This window comes from Cygnus atratus, chromosome 1, assembly GCF_013377495.2.
Source record: "Cygnus atratus isolate AKBS03 ecotype Queensland, Australia chromosome 1, CAtr_DNAZoo_HiC_assembly, whole genome shotgun sequence".
Classification (NCBI taxonomy): domain Eukaryota; kingdom Metazoa; phylum Chordata; class Aves; order Anseriformes; family Anatidae; genus Cygnus; species Cygnus atratus.
The window spans coordinates 1521778-1544656 of NC_066362.1; the positions used below are offsets into that span (position 1 = coordinate 1521778).

At 49.0% G+C, this 22879-nt stretch overlaps 2 protein-coding genes across 2 annotated transcripts; both read left to right on the plus strand.

The window, feature by feature from the left end:
• Window positions 1-3943: 3943 nt before the first annotated feature.
• LOC118258066 (carboxypeptidase A2-like) lies at window positions 3944-15477 on the plus strand. The gene is made up of 12 exons (XM_035566586.1): window positions 3944-3970; window positions 6381-6469; window positions 8354-8435; window positions 9309-9443; window positions 10257-10355; window positions 11114-11215; window positions 11949-12050; window positions 12795-12905; window positions 13266-13356; window positions 13740-13939; window positions 14957-15041; window positions 15290-15477. The coding sequence occupies exons 1-12, from the start codon at window positions 3959-3961 to the stop codon at window positions 15475-15477; spliced, it is 1296 nt and encodes a 431-aa protein (XP_035422479.1). The 5' UTR covers window positions 3944-3958.
• A 2489-nt stretch (window positions 15478-17966) lies between these two features.
• LOC118258070 (carboxypeptidase A1-like) lies at window positions 17967-22653 on the plus strand. The gene is made up of 11 exons (XM_035566595.1): window positions 17967-18031; window positions 18762-18843; window positions 19306-19440; window positions 19835-19933; window positions 20439-20540; window positions 20776-20877; window positions 21243-21353; window positions 21536-21626; window positions 21758-21957; window positions 22286-22370; window positions 22466-22653. The coding sequence occupies exons 1-11, from the start codon at window positions 17967-17969 to the stop codon at window positions 22651-22653; spliced, it is 1260 nt and encodes a 419-aa protein (XP_035422488.1).
• The last annotated feature ends 226 nt before the right edge of the window (window positions 22654-22879 follow it).

Below are 22879 nucleotides of genomic sequence, written 5' to 3' on the forward strand. Positions count from 1 at the left end.
AAGGAGAAAGTACAAGGTGAAGAAGACTATGAGCCTTCACCAGAAAGACCCCAAAGTGTGACCTCCAGAGGGTACTGTGCATGCAAAAGTAGGAAGGACAATATTATAATTAGTTCTAAGAAACCATTAACATAAATCCTGCCCTTTCTTGGAAATCACATTAATATGTGTATCACCGTACCATAAATAAGTATGTGTCTTACTTAGGTGTACGTGTTCAGTGGAATTATCCCTCACGTAACCAAACCTGTTAATAAAGAATACCTATTTTCATAATTCTCCAAAATGAGTCTTAGAAAGTTACGTTGCTTTTTGTGTTTCACTGTCTGTGTGTGTGTGCGCACATGCATGAGGTGTGAAAATGTCTGTGGGTGTGTGTGAGTGTGTGGGCGAGGTGTGAAAATGGGTGGGTGGGTGTGAGAGGTGTGAAAATTGTGTGTATGTGTGCGAGGTGTGAAAATTGTGTGTGTGAAAATGTCTCAGGGTGTGCGGGTGTGTGTGAACTCGCTGCCTCCATGTGCTGCTGCAGTAGTGCAGAGTCATACATTGCCGTGTGATTTGTACGGCCCGACCAGTCGGTGACACACCGATGTATATCTGACCACACGCTGCACGGTGCAATAAAAACTTAAACAGACTGGCTCTGGTTGTGCACTGCACGGGCATAACTTCTTATTTCTGACCTGAAGTGCTGTAAATGAAGAGGGCTGGGTGAATTTTGTGGTGAATTGATGCATCCAGAAGGTATTACCTGAGGTAAAGGTATCCCTGTTTGACAGGATGGCTTTGGGTGGCATGCTCGACTCATAGGACTGGATGGAAAATGACACAGCATTGTCATGGTGTTGAGAAGGCTCTGGGGAGACCTTACAGCAGCCTTCCCGTACCTAAAGGGGGCTGCAGGAAAGCTGGGGATGGACCCTTCGTCAGGGGGTGTAGGGATAGGACAAGGAGTAATGCCTTGAAACTAAAAAAGGGGAGATTTAGATTAGATATAAAGAAGAAATTCTTTACTCCAAGGGTAGTGAGGCACTGGAAAAGGTTGCCCAGGGAAGTTGTGGATGCCCCATCCCTGGCAGTGCCCAAGGCCAGGCTGGATGGGGCTGGGGGCAGCCTGGGCTGGTGGGAGGTGTTGTGCCCAAACAGGTTGAGAGTTGTTTTTTTTTTAGATCCATGCCAATAGACAATCTCAGCTGGTCTGAAAGCTCTCTTGCTCTTTGACTCATTTCCTAAGCAAGAAGATGAAAGCCTGAAAGGCATAAAATGGAGGTAATATTGAGGGGCTGTTAAAAGTCAAATTTAGCCTTCCAAAATCAAACGGCTGCTTGAGGATGCAGTGAATGGCTGCATGTGTCTCCTTCTTCATAATTACAGAGGAAAAACAGTCTTGAAAAATAGTGCTTCCCAGCTCTGACACCACAAGAGAGAGATGAGATGAATCTCACCCAACAGCCGCCAAACACTGCATGCTAACAGGACTTGAGAGCACTGACCAGATCAGAGCTGACAGACTTAACAGGCACAAAAGAGGCAACTTTTGCAATGCTGTCATCCCTGCGAGTGTTTCCTGACCAGGGGTTCCTGAGATTCTCATTCGGACAAGGGGTTGCTCTGAACACAGAAATGCTGTTCCCTCGGAGAAGGGGCAACGCTGGGTCCCGCGTCCAGCAACGAGGCTCCATGGCAAACCCTTTTTCCTGTCTTTTGTGGTATTGGCAAAATGACTTCTTGCTGTCTGGCACCAGTCAGAAACCAGATGACAGGAAATATGATGAAGAAGGCTTTGGGGGGATTGGAGGGAACATATTGCCTTGGTGCTGCAGTGGCATTTTGATTACCTGTCTTGTCTGCCCTGCTTACACTCTGTAAGATATTTAATTTTGTGTTTTATGCTGACATCTGCTGGTTCTTAGCAGAAGCTTATTGTGGGCCTAGTACAAAACTTCCCTGCTTAAAAGGCTTTCACAGCCTGGGAAGTTGTTATTATTATTTGTAACTATCTCACTCAGGGGATGATGTCACTGTTAGAACTGGTCTTTAATCTGCAGGTACAAGTAGCTGATTGTATCTCTCCCAGTACCCTTCCCATCCTCTTGTTATTACTAGTTACAATTCACACATGTGCTTGGTGTCCTAAAATGCAAAGCCACAACAGGATCCGATGGAATATATGGTGCTCTGTGACTCAGACACAGGAAATCCGGGGAACCCTGCAAAGTTGAAGGCCTTGGTTTCCTGATTTGAAGAAATTTAAGTTGGAAATAAGTAGCTTCACTGCAATCAGTGTTATTACATTGGCATATAGCTGCAAATCTTCCAGAAAGATCAAAATTAACGTTCTGGTCCTAAAACAATTCCAGTGATGTCTACAAATGGTGAGCCACATACTTAAATCCCTACTCATTCCTTATCCAGGGCATTGCTAAGGTGCCTTATGGATTAGGAATGCCTAAATAATCGACTTACAGAAATAATAGTTCTCTTAGCAGTAATCCAAAGTGAATTGCATTATAGCCAATTGCATGGGATTAACTTTGATCGTCCAGGAGATGAGTTGCAGATGGAGCCCTTTGCTGTGCTGGTGCTGCAGGTCTAACTCGAGGTAACGACAAAAGAAAAATGTCTATATGTAACATGCGTTGGATTTCCAAGGACTGCGGTCTTGTTGGGAGACTCAGCAGAAAGGCCAAGGACATGAGGCTCCCCTCCTGGCAGCATTTTCATCTGGCTCATGCTGTGGCACAGCAGCAGGGCAGCAGGGCAGGATCTGGCACCGCTCCCTGTGCTGTAGCTGTGCAAACACCACTCAGTCTCATGTCCCAGGACCGTCGCAACTGCCATTCTCACAAGCTTGCACACGCCGTAAGAATTAGCATTATGTATATTTCCCCTTAGCTATTAAGGAAGTGGTGTTTATACATTGTTGTAAGTAACAAAATCTGTACTGTATGTTATTTTCCTACAGCAGATCCTCCAGAAAGCTCAAGATAAATGGTTATGTTCTGACAAAAGGGAGACTAATTCCAAAGGTAAAGATAAGTTTTGTAAATTTATGCCTAGGGTTCAAAAAAGTTATGTAGAAAATACCCCGGTGAGAGAGCCAGAGGTATGTGGAGAAGGCAGAGGGGACACATGGGGCACAAGGAGCACAAGAAGAGCTCACTCCAGCGCTGGTCGTCTCCCCTTTCCAGTCCCCCTCCTCACTGAATTGCCATTGTTTTGAGGCACAGACCAGGACAGGACGGGTGACAGGCATGGACGGGGTCACAGGACATGGGCTCGGGCTCAGACGTACTCTGAGGACAGAGGCTGCCTCTTCCTTTTCAGCCCCAGCCTTTCCCGTGTGACAGGAGAGACCACTATGCTGCATCGTGGTCGCAAGAACCTTTACCAGATAGGGATAACAACAGAGGGGACAATCTTTACAAAAAGGAGCGACTCCACCTAAGCGTGATGTCTTTTGAGGCCTTTCTGGTTGGCAGGAGGGGTTATGCCCATTCCGGTCCTGTATCAAAGACAGCACAGACAAACTTTGTAAGGCAACTGTAAGGAGGCAAACTTTGGTCAGATGAGATACGTTCAACCTTTCGGGTATTAACACGTTACCGCGGTGTTCGTGATTCACCGTGTGAGACCGCATCCTCTTGGGACTGCGCTCAGACGTCCCACCCTGCCGGGTGAATGTGCCAGGGCCCAGACCGGCCTCGTGTGGGGCCCCCACCCATGCACCCTCCGCCCATTGACCCGGGAGCTGCATTTAAGCTGAGGCCATTTGATTTGGGCCCTGTTTGAGCTCTGCTGTTGGTGCACGGTGTCCTTGGGTTTGAACTTCGTGACATCCCGGCCTGGCCTTGGACCTGCCTTGCAGCTGCGGACTTATCTGGGATCTGGAGCGCGGCTGTCCCTGGTCAGTGTCACCAGACCTGTTTTGCTCCTCGTGTTTGGGTCCTGTGGGGCCATGCAGCTTGCGGTGAGCTCTCTACCCTGCCTGCCTTGCTGTCACCTTGGGCTTCTGGCTCATTCTTGTGGTACACCCCTTCTCCTGCTGCTCCCTAATTTGCTCAGGTGTTTTGAAACCTGAGCGGAGCGCTACGAGGCTGACTTTCAGCCTGCGCAGGATTCTGCACACAGGACTTCCCCTGTGGTTCAAGGCTTATCTCCAAACCCTGCAGGACCGCATGGCTGCAGTGGGAGGACGCAGTGCCGCAGGCTTCTGCAGCACCATATCCCCTGATTCCTTCAGCAGGAATTAGGAAAGGGTGCAAAGGTTTGGGCTTAAATGCAGCTCCTAAAATGCAGTGGGTGGAGGCCCTAAATGAGGCTGGTCATGGCATTTGGAGCTTGTTGGTGTACCCTGGGCCCTGACATAATGTTTGGCGGGATCTCTTGGCAGCGTGTAAGTCCATGCAGGATATAGCACGAATAATGAAGCAAGCCGTAATTTTGCCCTCAATTAAGTCCCTCCTTCCTGTTTTCAAAGAGTGAATCCACAGGAGATGGTGTGGACAATCTACCAGTTCTTTAAGACATTTTGAAGGCCGTAAGCTACAGTTTGAATTTGTCTCCCACCAGCATTATTGTAGTGCTAGAAGCAGGAAATTCTCGTGGTGGATCCTGTCTTTTAGGAGAAACTCACGTTACCTGATTTACTTTGAGGGGAGAGGAGATGTCTGTTTATTTCCCAAGGACGGGGTTAGGTTAAACCTCAAAGACCTGAGGACTCACAGCAACACACCTTCTCTCCTCGCAGAGCGTATGTTCTCCACAGTGTGCCCCCAAGATACAGCCACTGCAGGATGACTAATTCCCACCTGTCAAAACAGGCAGAGTCCCTGCCAGAAGCTCCCTTTGTTCCCATAAAAACAGGGCCTGCCCTTAGCAGAGACTCACTTGGAATCGGCTGACAAGGAGCCACTGCCCCAGCTCCAGAGGGGCAGGGTGGAAGTGGAAGCCGGTGGAAGCTCCTCAGGGAGGTGCTGATGAATATTTAGAGAGAATATTATGTGGGTGAGGTCTGTAGTAACACCTTCTGCTGAGGATTGTCAGCCATTTCCTTCCCTCAGCCCTTCACCTAGATTTTCGGAGTGGAAGGTGTGGCTCCTGGGAGGGGAAGCCTGAGGCTGATTACGGAGTAGCTGAACTGTCTCCGTTCTCTCCCATATTAGTTCCCAGGAGCCCTATCTGCACATATTGCAGCAGGTTCAACACCTGGCTCTTCCTTAGTAACATTTTTAATGGGACGAAGGAAAAGTGCATCCAACAGCCCTACGGCTCTACCTGTCATTCTGGAACAACCACAGCTGGGTGTTCCTGTGACCAAAGGCGAGAGAAGAAGTCCCTAAAGATCAGCCAGGAGAGCGCCTGTCACCGTTACTCCTTCGGTGTGGAAAGCAACAATTCAGATACCTGGGCACCTGTGTGGAAGGCAAATGAGATGTAGGCCATCCCCTGTAACGTGAGGCATAGGCAGCATCCAGCACAAGAACAAAGGGACACGCAGAGCTACAGGATCAGCAAACAGCACTGCAGGCGTTGTAGAGCTGTGTGGACCCAGCAGTGGCTGTTCCAGCACTTCTTTAAACCCAAGTCACCTCCTCCTGAGAAGAATTCTTCCTTGGAAGAGATGTCTAGCAAGGTTGTCCAAAGTTGAGCTCCTGTGTTCCTGTTCACCCATGGCTTTGCTTCTGCTCCTGTTGTACAGTTTTCACATGAAGCTTGCTACGTCTTTAATTTGCTTGAAGCACTGGCAAGGCTGGCTGGATTTGTATGAAACCACCCCAACTGAGGACTGGGGGATGCTAGTAATTTCAATAAAGATATATTTAAACTGTCTGGCTTACACCTAGAAATGTGTAACTCATACATAAGAGAAAATTTATAGCATTGTCTGGGCCCAGTCTACCAGAGACAACTTGTTGTATAGCAGGCAGAATCTGGAGTTCATCCTTCAAAATAATTGCTCGATTTGTGTATTTTTGCTTGAGTGAGAGCTTTCCGCTAGCTGACTCTATATCAAGGAGTAGGCTACTAGAAACCAATTGTAGGAGAAAAAAAACACGAGCAAGAAACTACTGGTAGAGCTCCATCCCAGTGAGAGCTGGGATACCATTCAGTGTGACTCTATTCCCCTCTACCTAGCAGAAAAATGTTTACCAGGTCACTAAAATGTTCTGTGGGCAAAGCTTTGAAAACAATTCTTGTTACAGGTTACAGGAATTTCCAGATTACTGGAAAATATTTTTTGGAGGTGAAATCAGCCTTCAAGCTGTTGATTACCTTGAAATGCTGATACATGTGAGAATTTAGTCACATGGAATTCAGATGTGTTTTGTCTGAAGAAGGGATTCTTAATAAGTCCTCTATAAATTCACCTTTGCTAGATTGAGTTGCTCTTCATATCAAACATGAAGCCGATTTTGATCTTCAGTGCCCTCTTTGGGGCTGCCTTATGCCTGGAAACTTTTGTTGGGTGAGTCATGCTTTTGTGTACGACCTTTCACTTCGAGACCTTCAAGACTGCGTTTTCCAGTTGTTCTTTTTCATTATCTTAACCTTAAAAAATCTGCTTGGGGCACATTCTTTGCTTTTTATGACTGACTTCTCTCATGGCTTTGGTTCTCCAGTGTTTGAAGGAATCTCTCTCTTTAGTTTCATCTGGGATGTCCAAAGAGAAGGGTGTAGCTGCAGAGTTGAGCTCCTGTATTTACCCAAGGATTTGTTTCAGCTTTGCTGCTAGGTAGGGAGTGGTCTCAAGCCTAGATCTGAAGCTTAACACACTGCAAAGCTTGAGAGCTTGACAGATCTGGTCCAGCACAGACCAGAGCCAGAAGATCAGAACCTGCCTTCAGATCTGACAGGTCAATGGCTTCCCATTGTGTTTTTGAAGATTCATATTTCTCTTTAAATGTTTAATCCTCTTCAGAGCCTTTCTAATTGACCTGACTCTGTATTTCCAGCCATTATATCCTAAAGGTTTACGTGTATGTTTCATAGCAAAACAATCTCCTTCTGGTGTATTTCCTCACAGCCTTACTGACCATGTAAGAACCTTAATAGAAAATAATAAAAAACCTAGTGAACACTAGATTCCAGTGAGCAAAGAGTATATTAAAATGTAAGGATTAAGAATAAGTAGAATAGTATACTAAATTTACTAAAATTCTGGGGTTTGTTAAGATCAGAAGAAACTATTGCGGTCTTTCAATCTGGTCTCTGCCATATCGTAGACTGGGTTCTCATGAATTCATTCCTCAGTCACCTCCAGTAGCTGTGGTTAATGAACCTCATCTCCTCTTCAGAGAAGAATCCAATCCAAAATAAAGCTTATGGTGGTGGAGAATCCGATAATAAATTAACATGGTAAAGTACCTTCAAAGTTGGTTTAAGTTGGTCCAACAAAAGAATTTTACACCTCAGTTGGCCAGACCAAGGAACCTGGTATTAAAGAACATTTCTCAGCAGCTGAGGCCACACCAGTGGATAACTGAGCTCCTATGTTAAGTCCCTTGTTTACTGTGCCTTAAGATGTGATTTCCAGTTCTGCAACCATTTGTGTCGATTTGCTCTGAGTCATCTCCATTTTTCAGTACTGCTTGCACTGGATGCCAACAGAGCAGCTGAGCCAGGTTGGGAGATGGACTCTGTGGATGTTGGTCTGCCTCCCACAGTGGCCAAAGGCAGATGCCTGGGGAAGAAGAGAGTGAAAACAAACACATCGCCATATGCCACTTGCAAATGCAGCATTTACACTGCTCTCTTTCAGTAGTCCTCGGATGCTAAAGCTAAGGAGCACATCGGCACTTTTGGCCGTGGCATCAATCCCAGGCTTTGCTTGCGGTTGATTATTCACCGTGGCTCTCAGGTTTCCTTCAGAATCCCCACTGGCTCTCCAGAATAAGATCTGCTGTCCTACAAACATTGTGTACACTTGTTCTTAGATCCTTTTGCTATTTCATAAAAAACATTGGTTGGAAGGGCCCTCCAGAGGTCTTTAGTCCACTTTCCTGCTCAGAGCAGGGTGTGGAGATGTTGCCCCTTGTTACCATCATTTCATCATTCACAAACTCAATTTTTTTTTGCAAATCCTTGACAAAGAATAATAGATGTAGTGTTAATCCTTGTAACCAATTAAAAACTCATTCACTTGATGTCTTGCTCGTGATGAAATCTTAAACATTGCCATTTAACTAGTTACTAATCTAGTGCACGTATACCAGGCTGGCTCTGCAGGTTGTTGATTAAATTCTTGGGTAGCACTAAGTCAACTGCATTTAAGAAGTCCATATTGGCTGATCTCATGCAAGTAACTCTCCAAATTCATAATCTCAATAGCCAGCTAGTTCTTTTATTGCAGGCACCAGGTTCTCCGAATCAAGACAAAAAATGAGGAACAAGTTAGGAAGTTACAGTTTTTGGAAACGCTGGAACACCTTCAGGTACGTTATTATCACAGCGGCATTTTTTAACATTTCAGACTGGGGTAGGACTTATCCTGGTAGGACTTTGCCTTGAATTTGGAAGGGTCATACCATAACGTGGCAGCTGTCATAGATAGACATACTGTCTGAATATTTGGTTTTTGATCTACAGATTCTAGTACTAGCCTAATGGTCAGGAATGCCTGCACTCAAATTTGCTTCCCACTGGGTTTACAGTCGTATTTGAGCTGGTCTGCTCTTATTCTTAGGATCAAAAACCTTGTTGTTAAAAGGGGGATGCTAATACTTTTGTACCTGTCTCCCAGAACAATGGGAAGAATTTTAATAAATTAGTCTGACTTCTATTGAAACAGAAAAATGTTAGAAAGTTCTATGTTATTACTGTTGTTATTGTTATTGGTGAGAATTTTTATTATCACTTTCTTTTAAAAATATTGTTTTGAATAGTATAGAAACTAAAATTTAGAAAAGCTCTACCAAAGGAGAAATAAAAGTAATGGGTTTCATATTGTCATATAATGTAATATGGAGCTTTTCTTGAAACTACTACATGTAAAAAGGTGAATAGTAAAATAATCACCATAGAAGACTGAAATTTCCTCTTGCTTACATTGCTGGAGCTCTGAAGTCAGTGAAAATGCTGACTCTAATCTCCTGCTGGATCTTTATTTTTTTTGTGTATGTGAGAATTTGTCATGTTACCTCATACAAGGTTGAGGAGAGGGAGGCCAAGCTACAGGATGGAATGTGCTGGGGAACACTGCAGAAGTTGTTAAATTTGGGAGAAACTGATGTTTCTAAAGCTTTAGGAAAGCTGTTTGCAAAGCACACTTTCCCCCAAACCAAATCCATTTTCCTTTTTCTTTTCAGCTTGATTTCTGGATAAATCCCTCCACCTTCTCCCTCCCTGTGGATGTGCGAGTCCCTGCTAACAGCCTCCAAGCAGTCAAAATCTTCCTGGAGTCCCATAGGATCGAGTACTCAATCCTGATCGAAGACCTGCAGGTAGGTAATGCCACTGGCACATGATTAGCTTTCAAATACAGTGGAAATAAATAGTGGTTCACAGTCCAGCCTCCTTCATTAATTCAGGTATTGTTCTGTAGTCTGCCTTCTGTGAGGTCCTCCCCTTATTTTTATGGACTTTATAGCCCTCCTCTTATTTTAATAGACTATATTTTCTATATTTTTTTATAGATTGTCACTGATTTTCCAAAGGCAAGCTGTGGATCATTTCTGTTCTGAGAAACTGTGGAGATCACTTTGCAGATGCTATCCTAACCCATGTTGGATAGTGACTTTAATAAGCTCATAGGCTCCACAGGGCTGTTCTGATAATCCCTGAAGAATTCCATGTGGTCTTTTGGACTGCAAAGTTTGGGAATCCCTACACTAAGACACTTGTAACTCAATAAACTGTTACGAGTGGCTCTGCATCATAAGCCAGAAGAACTGTACATCACCATATGAGAGAAAAATTGCCCCTGTGGGCGCTAATCCAAAATTTCTTCTTAAAAAGTAATCCCACGAGAGCATCTAAAATAGCAGAAACGCTGCCCCTTTTTCCAGCTTTCCAATGCTATTCTTGTTCATCTTAACCAGTGTTAAAAACTTCATGCTGACCATTTAAACAGCAGTATTCTTGCCACTTCACTACAGATAAATTCTTCAGAAGCATGTTTGCTCCATAGCTGTGTGAAGTTTGGGACTGTGGCTGGAGCCAGTATGCAGAGCCACCATTTCATTATTTTATAAACATTTGGAAAGAAGCTTGTAAATTAAGCACGCTTTCCTCAAAATTTGAATTATTTCTTTTAGGCCGTTCTTGACAGAGAAAAGCAAGATATGGTCGCCAGTCAACAGATGGAGCGCAGCAGCAACACTTTCAACTATGGCATTTACCATTCTTTAAGCTCTGTGAGTTCCTTAGATCTCGCTTTTGGGGAAAAGGATTCTTTTTTTTTTTTTTTTTTCTGGCCTTTTTTCGTGTTGTCTTCAATCAAACATCCTATATTAGGATCTAAATTTTCTTTCTGGCGTCTTCATAGAATCAGAGAACGGTTTGGATTGGGAGGGACTTTAAAGATCATCTAGTTCCAACCTCCCTGCCATGGACAGGGACTCCTCTCATTAGACCAGGTTGCTAAAACCCCCCTCCAACCTGGCCTTAAACACTTACTTCTTCTGGTAAAAGTTTTGTTTTTAAATGTATTAATTTCATGGTCAGCACAATGAGCCAACACTTCCTCACAGAGTGTTGGGACAGGCAAGTGCTGATCATAATTTTTGATAAACTCCTACAGAGTTCTCTCAAAACCTTTCAGTTCTGGCCCTCGAAAGAAATTGGGAAATAAATGAATCTAGGAAAATACAGGAAGCCAGTAGCCATCAAGCAGAGCAGAGGAAAAGTTATTTGTACTACCAGAAGTACTTAAAGAGGCTTTTGAATTTATTCCTGAAATAAATGAATCTTGATGATATAGCAGCGTTTCCCTCTACATCTGTGACATTAGGAACAGCACCAACTACACTGACGTAAGGTGAGGTGGGGCTTTGGTGAGGCCACAGTGATGATGACAAAGGGAGATAAAAATAATTTCAACAGATGCTATGGTTGGTCTGGGCAGCACTGTATACAAACGGAGTGTAAATATTATCATGGCTTTTCATTCCAGATTTATGAGGAACTGGATAATCTCGCATCTGAGTACAGCAACATCGTCAGTAAACTCCAGATTGGGCAATCCTATGAAAAGCGGCCTTTGTACGTGCTCAAGGTATGGTCATACAGCATATCTTGGACTCTGAGTGTACATATGTGTATGGATATACTAATGTACTTATGCATTATAGGTACAGCACGACTCAGTTCAAAGCGTCCTTGTGTTGGGGTTTAATCTGGCAGGCAGCTCAGCACCACGCAGCCATTTGCTCACCCTCGGGGGAGAGAATCGGGAAAAAAAAGTAAAAGCTCATGGATTGAGATAAAGACAGTATAATAGGACAGAAAAGGAAGGAAAGTACTAATGGTGGTGATGATAATAATAATAATAGAATGTACAAAGCAAGTGATGCACAATGCAGTTTCTCACCACTCACTGATGCCCAGGCTGTCCCCGAGCAGCAGTCACACCCCACCGCTCTGGCCAGCCATCCCATATTAATTGTTTAGCATGACACCACATGGTATAGGATATCCCTTTGGCCAGTTGGGGTCAGCTGTCCTGGTTCTGCCCCCTCCCAGCTTCTTGTGCACCCTCAGCCTCCTTGCTGGCAGGGCGGTATGAGAAGCTGAAGTCCTTGGCTTAGTGTAAGCACTGCTCTGCAACACCTAAACCATCAGTGTGTTATCAGCATTATTCTCATCCTAAATCCAAAACAGAAGCCTACCAGCTACTAGGAGGAAAATTAATTCTATCCCAACTGAAACCAAGACACCCTGTCTATATGGGATGTTTTTGCCTAAGAGGGGTCAGTGAGGGTTTTAAAACTTTTTCTTTTGTTTGACAGTTCAGCACTGGAGGAAGCAACCGTCCTGCAATCTGGATCGATGCTGGCATCCATTCCCGAGAGTGGGTTACCCAAGCGAGCGCGATGTGGATTGCTAGAAAGGTCACTTTGGCAGCGTTTGATTTTCTTTTGCCTTGGGAATGCCTCCAGTTAAAAATATACTGCACTTGCACGTGGTCAGCCTGCTCTGAGAACTCTCCGTCAACCCTCTTAAAACACGGTTGACTCCAGACACAGTATGGCAACTATTTAGACAAAGAATTGAAAAACGCTGCGTACTGTTAAAACAGCCAGGAGATGTTTAAGCAGACAAAATGCAGTAGTCCAGGTGAAACTGTTGGGGATTCCAGGGCTGATAGCCCTGTGAATGACCAAGGACTTTGAGAAGGTCAGTTTTCTATTTCAGTCTGCGCATGCAGAGGAACACTGTGTGGTTGGCCGCTTTCCACAAAGGTGCCAAACATTCCAGTTCTCGCTAAATGAGCATCTATTTCTGTTGAAAATGACCTAGCCACCAGAGGAGAGCAGCACAGCTGTACATTCCCAACCTGGCTAATCCGCCTCAGTCCTAGCGCTAGCCTTGGCCTGTGTTCAGGGACAGGCAGGGGAAAATGTTGTTGCCCTCTTCCATTAACTTCCTATCTTTGGAACAAAATAGTGAAATAGATTCATTGCTCTTTCCAAGCGCCAAGTCTAATGAGGAACAGTTATTGCCAGTAGGTAATTAGTGTTTCTCATTTGCCTGCTCTGAAAGCCAGCTTTGCCTCTGTACGTAGTTGTTAGAGCATAAATGAGTGGGAAAGAAATGTGCTGATAGTCACGGTGTACCTTATTGCCTCTGCATAGCTTGCTTCCGACTATGGGAACAATCCATCCATCACCTCTCTGCTGAACAAAATGGACATTTTCCTGCTGCCAGTTGCAAACCCTGATGGATATGAGTTCACTCACACCACAGTGAGTAAACACGTTGTGCATCTAAGCCAATTGAGAAAGCTGTCATGCTCTCCCAAGCCAACTACTGCAAGAGAAATAGGCTCTGAAAGTCCTTTTGCTGATGTTGTAAGAAGGAGTTACAAAAGAGCTGGGAAGCCAAAGATACCAATTACTTGTCTAACCCATCTTTCTCCTTCACTGCAAATTCACCAGTCCTTCAGTTGTGTCCATTGGCCCATTTTGGCTGTCAGCCCATCAGAAATGTTCTTAGGCTTGTGCCTAGGAACACTTCTCGCTGAACAGCAACTATTTCTGGGTAGCAGCATTAATGCAAGGATGAAGATTTGCTCCATAGTGTTCCTTTTTTTTTTTTTTTTTCAGAATCGCATGTGGCGGAAGACCCGCTCCAAGAATGCAGGCAGTCTGTGTATTGGAGTTGATCCAAACAGGAACTGGGATGCGGGTTTTGGAGGTAGGAATAAAGTTTCTGGATTCTGGCTGGAAGAAGAAAGTTCCTTTCATGCTCCTGGATCCTGTTACACAGGACCAGCGATCTCCTTAATATAAGGGATTCAGAAAGAAAATGGTCAAATAGGATGGTTGCTGTCTTTTGTGAAGATACCTTTTAATTAATTGCCAATGAGCAAAAGATGAAGGAATCCGTATCTTCCAGAATTTATGTCCCTCGAGTATTCATGCTCTGTTGTTGCTGTTCTAGTGTTTATCAGCACTTAAGACCTTGCCTTTGACTAAGGACCTGGTCTTAAGGAAGCCCAGCTTTGTGGTGATCTGCTTTGACCTTCCATGAACACCAATCCTTACAGATCCGTCTTTGTTCCCCCTTTCTACCAACAGGTCCTGGAGCCAGTAGTAATCCCTGTTCCGACTCTTACCGTGGGCCCAGTGCCAACTCAGAGGTGGAAGTTAAATCTGTTGTGAATTTTATTAAGAACCATGGAAACGTCGTGGCTTTCCTCACCCTCCACAGTTACTCTCAGCTCCTCATGTACCCCTATGGTTATAAATGCACTCAGCCAGCAGACTACGCTGAGCTGGTGAGACATAATGACTTTTTTTTTAGCTTCCTCTGCTCTGTCCAGCTGGCTTTCCATACTAAAGTATTATAGTGAGCTATCAGGATAAAAACAAGGGGATAAACTCTGCCATCCATAACAGTAACCGCTCATGAGAGCAAGCAAAGACCTCGTGCAGTGCAATGCCTTTAAAAGAGAAGTCTTGGTCGCACACAAACTTGTGCCATCCCCACCCATTCTTGGATTTCTTTGCTCGTCCAGAAATCCTTCCTTCTGCTCTAATGACAGCATCACATCTGTAATAATATCTTTGAGGGAATATGAATCTCACTGTCATAATTTAATTTAAGTGGATGGGACCTCTGGAGGTCTCTGGTCTAACCCTCTGCTCAAAGCAGGCGGGCTTTGGTGTCAGAACCAGTTTCCAGGTCAGATCAGGCTGCCTAGGGCTTTGCCCAGCTGAGTTTTGACTGCTTGGAAGGACAGATTCCACAGCTTCTTGGAGCCCGTTCCAAACTTTCCCCATTGTCACGGGGATTTTCTTTTTCCCTAATACCTAAACGCCATTTCCCTTGCAGCAGTTTGGTGTTGCCCCTCGTCCTTTTGCTTGAAAGCTCCAAGAAGAGCCTGGCTCTGTTTACAACCACCCGTTAGGTAGCTGCAGTGAGCACAAAGCTGGCTGCTGGGCATTGGAAGGTCCCCAACTGCCTTGGCGTTTTCTGGTGTATTTTGAACCTTCTCTTGACAAGGGCAGTAGGTGAGATGAAACACTGGATGATCAGATGTGGAACTGGCTATGATTTAATTCACCTGCAATGTCACCTCCCCAAAATACTGGGAAAGCTGTGAGTGCTGTGTCTAGTGTGAGTGATTAAGGAATTGAGTGATTTGGCATAACTTGTTTTTATGGGGAGTGAAAGCAGGCTGTAAACTAGTTTGGAGGTTTCCCTGAGTATGGTTCAGGTTGGTGAAATCTTAACATTTAGTCTCATTAAGTGTGGCTACTTTCTGACTCGTCCTTTATCCTCATCTCTGCAGAATGCCCTGGGGAAAGCTGCTGCCAACGCCATCCAGTCCCTCTATGGCACCACCTTTACAGTGGGGAGCATTTGCTCTACTATCTGTGAGTATTTTTGGTATTCTGAGCCTCTACGGGCTGTCCCAGGGCAGCAGTCTCTGGACACCCCCTCAAGGTGTCTCCCTGTTGGAAGGAGGGATGCTTCTGTAGAGTGACACCATCAGTCAGAATTTGGAGCTGAGTCTTCACAGGAAAACCTAATACTTGCCCCTCACAAATACAAAAAGGGTGGAAGCAGAGCTCAGATCAATCACCCACTCACCCTCTGTGCCTTTTCTCCTTTTCTTTTTCAGACCAAGCCAGTGGAGGCAGCATAGACTGGAGCTACGATTGTGGCATTAAATACTCATTCGCTTTTGAGCTGCGAGACACGGGGCGCTACGGTTTCCTCCTGCCAGCCAGCCAAATTATCCCGACGGCAGAGGAGACGTGGCTGGGTCTGAAGACAATCATTGAGCATGTGCGAGACAACGCACACTAAAAGCGGAGATGGGAGTCAGCTGTCTGTAACAGCAAGCTCAGAAATCCTTGGTGTGCTTGAGACAGCTGTAATGATACGGCATCTGGCTGAATAAAAACCCCGTGTGCAATCCTCCAAGCGCTTCATGTTTGTCTTGTTGGTTCGCTGTGCTTCCGTGTGCATGGTAGACCCTTACGAGGCGTCACAGATTTTAGGACTCGGTCAAAAGATCCGCTTGGAAAGGAGACATCCATCCCCTGGCCTGTGACTGCAGCAAACTATACTGCGTTGTGCCCCTTCGGGTGTCCTCTGCAGCTCCATCTCCGTTAGTAAATGCAAAATGTGCTTGCAGCAAGCAACAACAGCCCTTGGCAGTGTTTTGTACCTCGGCAAACCTCCTCGCCCATGCAGTAGCCCCCATCTCACAGCCGGCCCTGGCACCAGCACCGAAACCACCTCCCTGAGGTGATGGTGCAGGCTCTCTAAAGCATCTCAGAAATTTGTGGCTGTCCCTTGAGAGCAGTGTGAGCTCTTCAGAGCTGCTGAAGCTCTTGATAAACTTCACCGTGTAGAATGTTAATTGCTCCACTACTGCAGTGCAGCTCCAGCTGAGGGGACTGCATGAGCCTTCCTTAAGCTCTGGGAGGGTCCAGTGGCCATTTAAAGAGGATTGTGAGGAACTCTGCTGTGCAGAGCACCTCAGTTTTGGTGGGCTTGTGAACCTGGGGGCACCAACAGAGCTCACTCCTGGGGGCTGAACAGGTGCCTGGCACGAAGCAGCATAACCCAGGCTGCGAGACTTCACAGGAGGAAATTTAAAGGAATTTAATTTTCTTTAACAAGCCTTGAGATGCTGCTGCGAGTGACGGTTGGTAGGAAGGGGGTGTCCTGGGCTAACATCCCCTTGTATTTGTCCTGTCCCAATTCTCCCTCCCCGGTGGGTCATCAGGAGGACCAGGGCAGGAGGATGCCTGCTCTCACCCTGCATGGCCAGTCCTCCATCCCCTGAGCGCCTGCCTCCCTTGTTTTTTTGCTCAGCCTGCTCATTTCTTGGGGATTAAGAGCACACAGCTCATGGCCCTGCATGGGAGCCACAAAAGGACGGGAGATTAGCAATCCCTGCTTGGGGTGCAGCAGGTACCGAGTCGAACAGGTTTATCTCAATGTCTCCTAATCCCCCAGCAGCTGGCGAGTTACTCACTGCTCTGGGAGCGTGGCAGGAGAGCAAACACACCTGAAGCGAGCGGGTAAAACGTTCGTGCAGACTTGCTGGCAGGGAAAGGGAGGCGGAGGTGCAGCTGAGACCTCGGGCAGCGCCAGGTGGGTCCGTTGCTGGGTTCAACACGGCCGTTTGGGAACGCAAACCTGGGCACAGGGCACCCAATTTCCAAACTGACCCCACCCTGCCAAAACCCAGCTGGTGAGAAAGGTAAAACCCTGCTGGCGGGCAGGACTCGGGGCACACAGCTCCAGGATCCAGCCGACCTGCTGCTGCTGGTGGTTCAGGGCCCCCGCGTTGGGTGCTGGGCGAGTTTGGAGACCTGCCAAGCCCCATCCGAGCACCCGTGTCTCAAGGTCACCCGGCTCCTCGTCTTGTAAACGTGTGGCCTGATGGCAGCGGCATCCAGTTTTGGGATCCTCGGTACCAACAAGACCCAGAGCAAGGCCAGTGGAGGCCACCCAGAGGGACTGGAGGCTCACAACGGGACGCTGAGGGAGATGGGCTGCTCCTGGAGATGAGATGGCTTCAGGGTGGGGGCACCTAACAGCGGCCCTCCCGTCCCCGTGAGGAGATTATTGAGAAAATGGAACCAGGATTTCCACCGCAACGTGATAGTGAGACAACGGCATCACCTGGAACAGGAGAGTCAGGATGGATGGGTGAAAAAGCTTTTCCACTAGGACAGTCCAGCAGTGGGACACATGGCCCAGAGGGGCTGTGTGGTCTCCATCCTTGAAGGGCTCCAAGACCCAACGTGGAAGGAGCTGGGCTGACCCTGAGATGAGTTTCCATGGGCCAGGAGGTCGCATACAGACCTGAGACCTCCTGAGGTCCCATCCCACCTCTGCTACCCCACGATCCACCTAAATGAAGACCTCTGTGCTGGGACCAGCTCACCAACATTATCGCCAGTGCATGTAGGGTTTTCCTGGCCAGGAACCCAACAGCTGTGCATTAAGAAGCCCTAAAGGACCCCTGAGCACGGCACCTTCCCCTTTCACACCCAACTGAGGTGCACGTGTCCTCCCCTGCCATCTGCGCCAGCACCCGAGCCCCGAGGAAGATGTTATCAGATCCTCCCCAGCTTGGCCGCTCTTTTGTTGACTCCTCCAAATAAAGCAAACATTTGGGCTCACAGAAGCCGTCCCTGGCTTATCTGTTTGCAGCTACCGGCCCTGTAGGAACGGCAGAGGTGGCCTTGGTGGAGAGGTCCGTGAGTGCTCCTGGGGGACTATATAGGGGGACTGTAAATGCCGCGGGGGCTGAGGCTTGTCTGCGTCTGCTCACCATGAAGGTCCTCCTGGTCTTCGCCGCCCTCGTGGTGGCCGCCCTCAGCGAGCAGCTTTTTGTGGGGTGAGTCCTGACGAAAGCAGGGACGCGCTGCACCCCCGGTGGGGGACGGGGAGGGATCCTGCTTGCCTGCGCCCTCGTGCATGAGAAAAAAAGCCCCGTTAGGTGTTTCCTCTGCTGATGGAAGCTGTGAGCGTTCCCCAGGGGAGGAACCTTGCACCTTGGGGTATTCCAGGGAAGCTCAGACCCTCGGGGGAGCTGAGCCTCAGCAGAGCAAGAGCTCATCGCATGTGGGATCCATTCACTTTTTTCAAGCACAAAGCTTTGCTAGCAGGTTTTGTTTCATTACGAGTCTCCTGAAATACCTCCCCAAATATTATACATCGCCACTATCAAGGCGGCTGCTCTATCGTTTAACAGAAATAACCTTCTCTCCTGCTGACGTTGAGCCTGTCTTAGCTATTTCCTATGACTTTAGCCCCTCTCACGACCAAAGGAAGGCCTGAGACCACCTTGGGCTGTCCAATGCTTCCTTTTTTCCTGTGCCAGCCATCCTCAACATGCATTTTCCCCTCTCCACACCAAACCTCTAACAAGTGCAATTTCTGCTGCTGCAGACCCATTAGAGCCACCTCGAGCTTCCACCCAGCCCATTCTTGGGGCCACGTTGGTGGCTCAGGGCTGGGCTCTGCTGCTCACACTGCACTCCTTCACATCCCCCCCGTGCTCCTTCGTGTCCTCCCATGCTCCTCCGTGTCCCCCTGTGCCCACTGATGGCTTTGACTCCCCGCAGGGACCAAGTTCTCCGCGTTACGGCCAGCAACGAGGAGCAGATCGCCCTGCTCAGGGCTCTGGGCGAGCGGGAGGACCTGCAGGTGAGCTGCGCTGGTGCCCCGAGAGCCAGCCCCGAGCATCTCCTGCTGTAGTATTGGGGTTTTGGGTTGGTTGGTTTTTGGTTGAGTTATGAAATGCCCATGCGCCCACTGCTTTTGCCTTGGGTGCTCTGGGGGAGTGAATCCTGGCAGACGATTTAGGCAGTGCAAGATGGATCGGTGATGGGGAGCAGTATGTGCACCCCCAACCTGATTTCTGGAGTTACCTTTATGGAATTAAAGAGCAGAACCAGCATGGGGTAACCCCAGTGTCTCATCACAGCTGCCCAGTTCACAAATCCTCATTATCCAGAGGTACATATGCAGCCAACAAGCCATCTGGGCTGAAACGTTTCTGTAGAAGATCCGCTGAAGGGTGCCCAAGCCCTCCTGGTCCCAAGACCTGTCCAAAGACCTTCCCAGATCCTTCAAGGCAGCAGAAATGCCTCCTCTTGTCCCCATCAGATTGACTTCTGGCGCGACCCCACCAAGCCCGGGCGCCCGTCCGACCTGCGCGTGCCCTTCCCCAGCCTGCAAGCAGTCAAAATCTTCCTGGAGTCCCACGGCATTTCCTACAGCATCATGATCGAGGATGTGCAGGTGAGGACAGCACCAAGGAGGGGGTGAAAGAGAGGTGGGAAGCCCAAGGAGCTGGAAGAAAAGATGACGGGTAGAGAAGGCAAAGTTGCAAAACCCATCGGTGGGGTGGAGATGATGGGGCTTTGGAGGGAAGACGTGGGCTCTGTGGGGCTGGGTTTGATGCTTCTCCCTATAAACAGCCCCTGTATAAAAACAAAACAAAACAAAACAAAAAAACAGGGCTGCCCCAGACTTCAGAGGCCTCTGTTTCCCAGCAAACCACGTTCACCTGCCCTCCCATTTCCTTTCTTGATGATAGAAAATGAATTGCACAGTGCTATCTGTGCACACAAAATGCGCTGCACCAACCCCCGGCTCCTCCCAGCCCGCTTTATGGATTTATTTCCCATAACAGCAACTACTGGACGAGGAAAAGAAAACCATGATGCTGGCCAGGGGGCTGGAGAGAAGGGCCAGCACGTTCGATTTCGCTTCCTACCACACGCTGGACGAGGTACTTTGCTCTGCAGAGCGTTCCCTTCACCTTCCTGGGGCCGTGCCATGGTTGTGTGCATGGGGTGACATTGGTGGCGGTGGCAGCGAGACCTTTGGGATGTGTCTGCCCTCCTTGGGTGGAGGGTTTTGTAGAGCCCAGAGAGCAGGAACCCCTCCTTGTGCATGCACATACAGCTCGGCCTCTGCCACCACCTCCCTGCCTTGCTGGGGGATGTCTTCATTTTGGGGTCAAACCCTGTCCTTGAAGCCTGGTGGGTGGCTGATGGAGGCTGTGATGGTGCTGGGGGATCTTGGAGATTTTTTCCCTACTATTCACCTGGTAGTCCACCAACCTCCCTGCTCGCACAAAGGGTTTATATCCAGTCCTGAGCACCAGGCCTTCTCCAGGGAAGCACCAGATCTTCTCCAGGGAAGCTTTGCATGTTGTGTCTGGTGCCAGACAACCTAAAAACCAAAAAGGAAAACCTGGGTGAGCCGCATGACCCAGCAACTCCTCCTTTCAGATCTACGACTGGCTGGACACCCTGGTGGCCAATCACCCCGGCCTCGTTAGCAAGATCCAGATCGGTGAGAGCTATGAGAAGAGACCCCTGTACGTGCTGAAGGTGGGTTCGGGGGCAGCCTCACCTCGTCCTCGTCCTGCCCGGGTGTCCCCCTGCACCCAGCCTGAGCCCTGGCACGGTGGTGGAGAGAGGTGGTGGGGTCTCCTCCTTGGAGAGCTTCAGAAGCCACCTGGAGATGGTGCTGAGCACCCTGCTGGTGGCCTCCAGAGGTGGCCCCAACCTCTGCCAGCCTGGCACCGCGTGGGCCCTGGGGTCACATCCTGCTCTTTCTGCACAGTTCAGCACCGGGGGGTCGAACCGGCCGGCCATCTGGCTGGACACCGGCATCCACTCGCGTGAGTGGGTCACCCAGGCCACCGGCGTGTGGACGGCCAACAAGGTAACCCCACGATGGGGACGTCGATGTCTGTGTGGGCTATTTCCATGGGCTCAGCCCAGCCATGGGTTTGGGGTGGCTGCGAGAGGAGGGGAACAACCCAAAGCTCACCGGGATGGGACAGGACGGCGTCCCCCATCCCTGGGCCCACACGTGGCGAAGATCTGGGTGAAGGAAGGGCAGAAATTGCAAACCAAAGCCATCTCCTGGGTGCTGTGGTTGGACCCGATGGGGAAAAAAAACCCTGCAGCATCTCCAGTTCCCCGTCTTCCTACCTGCGCCCTCTTTCAACACCTTCCCCGGTGCTGCTCGGTTGTGTCCCTCATCCTGGGGAGCCCCAAGGCAGCTCCTGCTCCTTCCCCTTGCAGCTCGCCGAGGAGTACGGCCGGGATCCCTCCATCACCTCCATCCTGGACAGCATGGACATCTTCTTCGAGATCGTCACCAACCCCGACGGCTATGCCTTCACCCACAGCTCCGTGAGTGTGGGGACACCGTGAGCAGGGGGGACTCGTCCCGGTGCTGGGCTCCAGCAGGCGCGGGTTTGGGTGCTGAGGCATGTCCCTTGTCACCTGGGCTGGTGGTGGAGGTGGCTTCACCCCTTCATGGGGAGGCTGGGGCAGGGGTTCACGTCCCTGTGGTCTCATCCATCTGCTCCTAGAACCGCTTGTGGCGAAAGACGCGGTCCATCAACGCTGGCTCCTCCTGCGTCGGCGTGGACCCCAACCGAAACTGGGACGCGGGCTTTGGAGGTGAGGCACGGGATGCCCCACACTGGGCAGCACCCACTCGTTGAAGCATTGGATCCTCCTGCCAGAGGGGAGAAAGCCAGGGCTAAAAACCCTTCCCCTCGTTTCACGGTGTCTCCTCCACCCTGCCCCAGGCGCCGGCTCCAGCAGCAGCCCCTGCTCTGAGACCTACCGCGGCCCCTACGCCCACTCCGAGAGCGAAGTGAAATCCATCGTGGACTTCATCCTTGGCCACGGGAACGTGAAAGCCCTCATCTCCATCCACAGCTACTCCCAGATGCTGATGTTCCCCTACGGCTACAAGAGGACGCCTGCACCTGACTACCAGGAACTGGTGAGATGGCCCCAAAACGTCGAGGTGGGGCTGCAAGCACCAGCCTTGGTGGAAAAGTCAGGACAGATCACCACGGGACCACCTCGGACCTCTCATTAGGTGCAACCTGCACTTTGAAACCCATCATCTCCCTGGTCTCATGGGGATTGCAAGATATGCCTCGTGTGTGCCAAAAATTAAGGGTGTTTAGGGGAAAAGCAAGAGCAGACGGGGTGGGGAAGGATGCTGGGCTCCAAGCCCTGGTGCCCCGGCGTCTCTGCTGCCCCAGGGAGACGGAAACAAGGTCTGGGTCCACCAGGTCTCAGTGCTTTGGGGTTTTCTGTTGCAGAACGAGCTGGCCAAAAAGGCAGTGAACGACTTGGCCGCGGTGTACGGGACGGAATACACCTACGGCAGCATTGTGGACACCATCTGTGAGTGTCCCCCCCCCCCTCCCCAAAATATCTCCGTCCTCCCCGCGGCGCTGCCACCGCTCACTGGGGCCGCGTCTCACCTCCTCTCCTCGCAGACGTGGCAGCCGGCACCACCGTGGACTGGGCCTACGAGAACGGGGTGAAATACTCCTACACCTTCGAGCTGAGGGACACGGGGCGCTACGGCTTCCTCCTGCCCAGCACCCAGATCATCCCCACCGCCACCGAGACGTGGCCGGCGCTGCTGGACATCATGCTCCACGTCCAGCAGCACCCGTACTGAGCCCGCGAGGATCAGCTGGGGAGGGGAACCCCGATCCCACCGGTCCGGCCCCGCCACTCGTCTCAATAAACAATCCCACAGACTCTATGGTTGAAGCCTAGCCCTTTATTAATTTTTTTTCATGGTAGATTTCAATGAAAGGGGAAAAAAAAAAAAGGTGAAAAAAGGATTCTGAGCCCTGGGGGGGGCTTTATTCCCTCCTTTTTGCTTTGTCCTTACACATCCC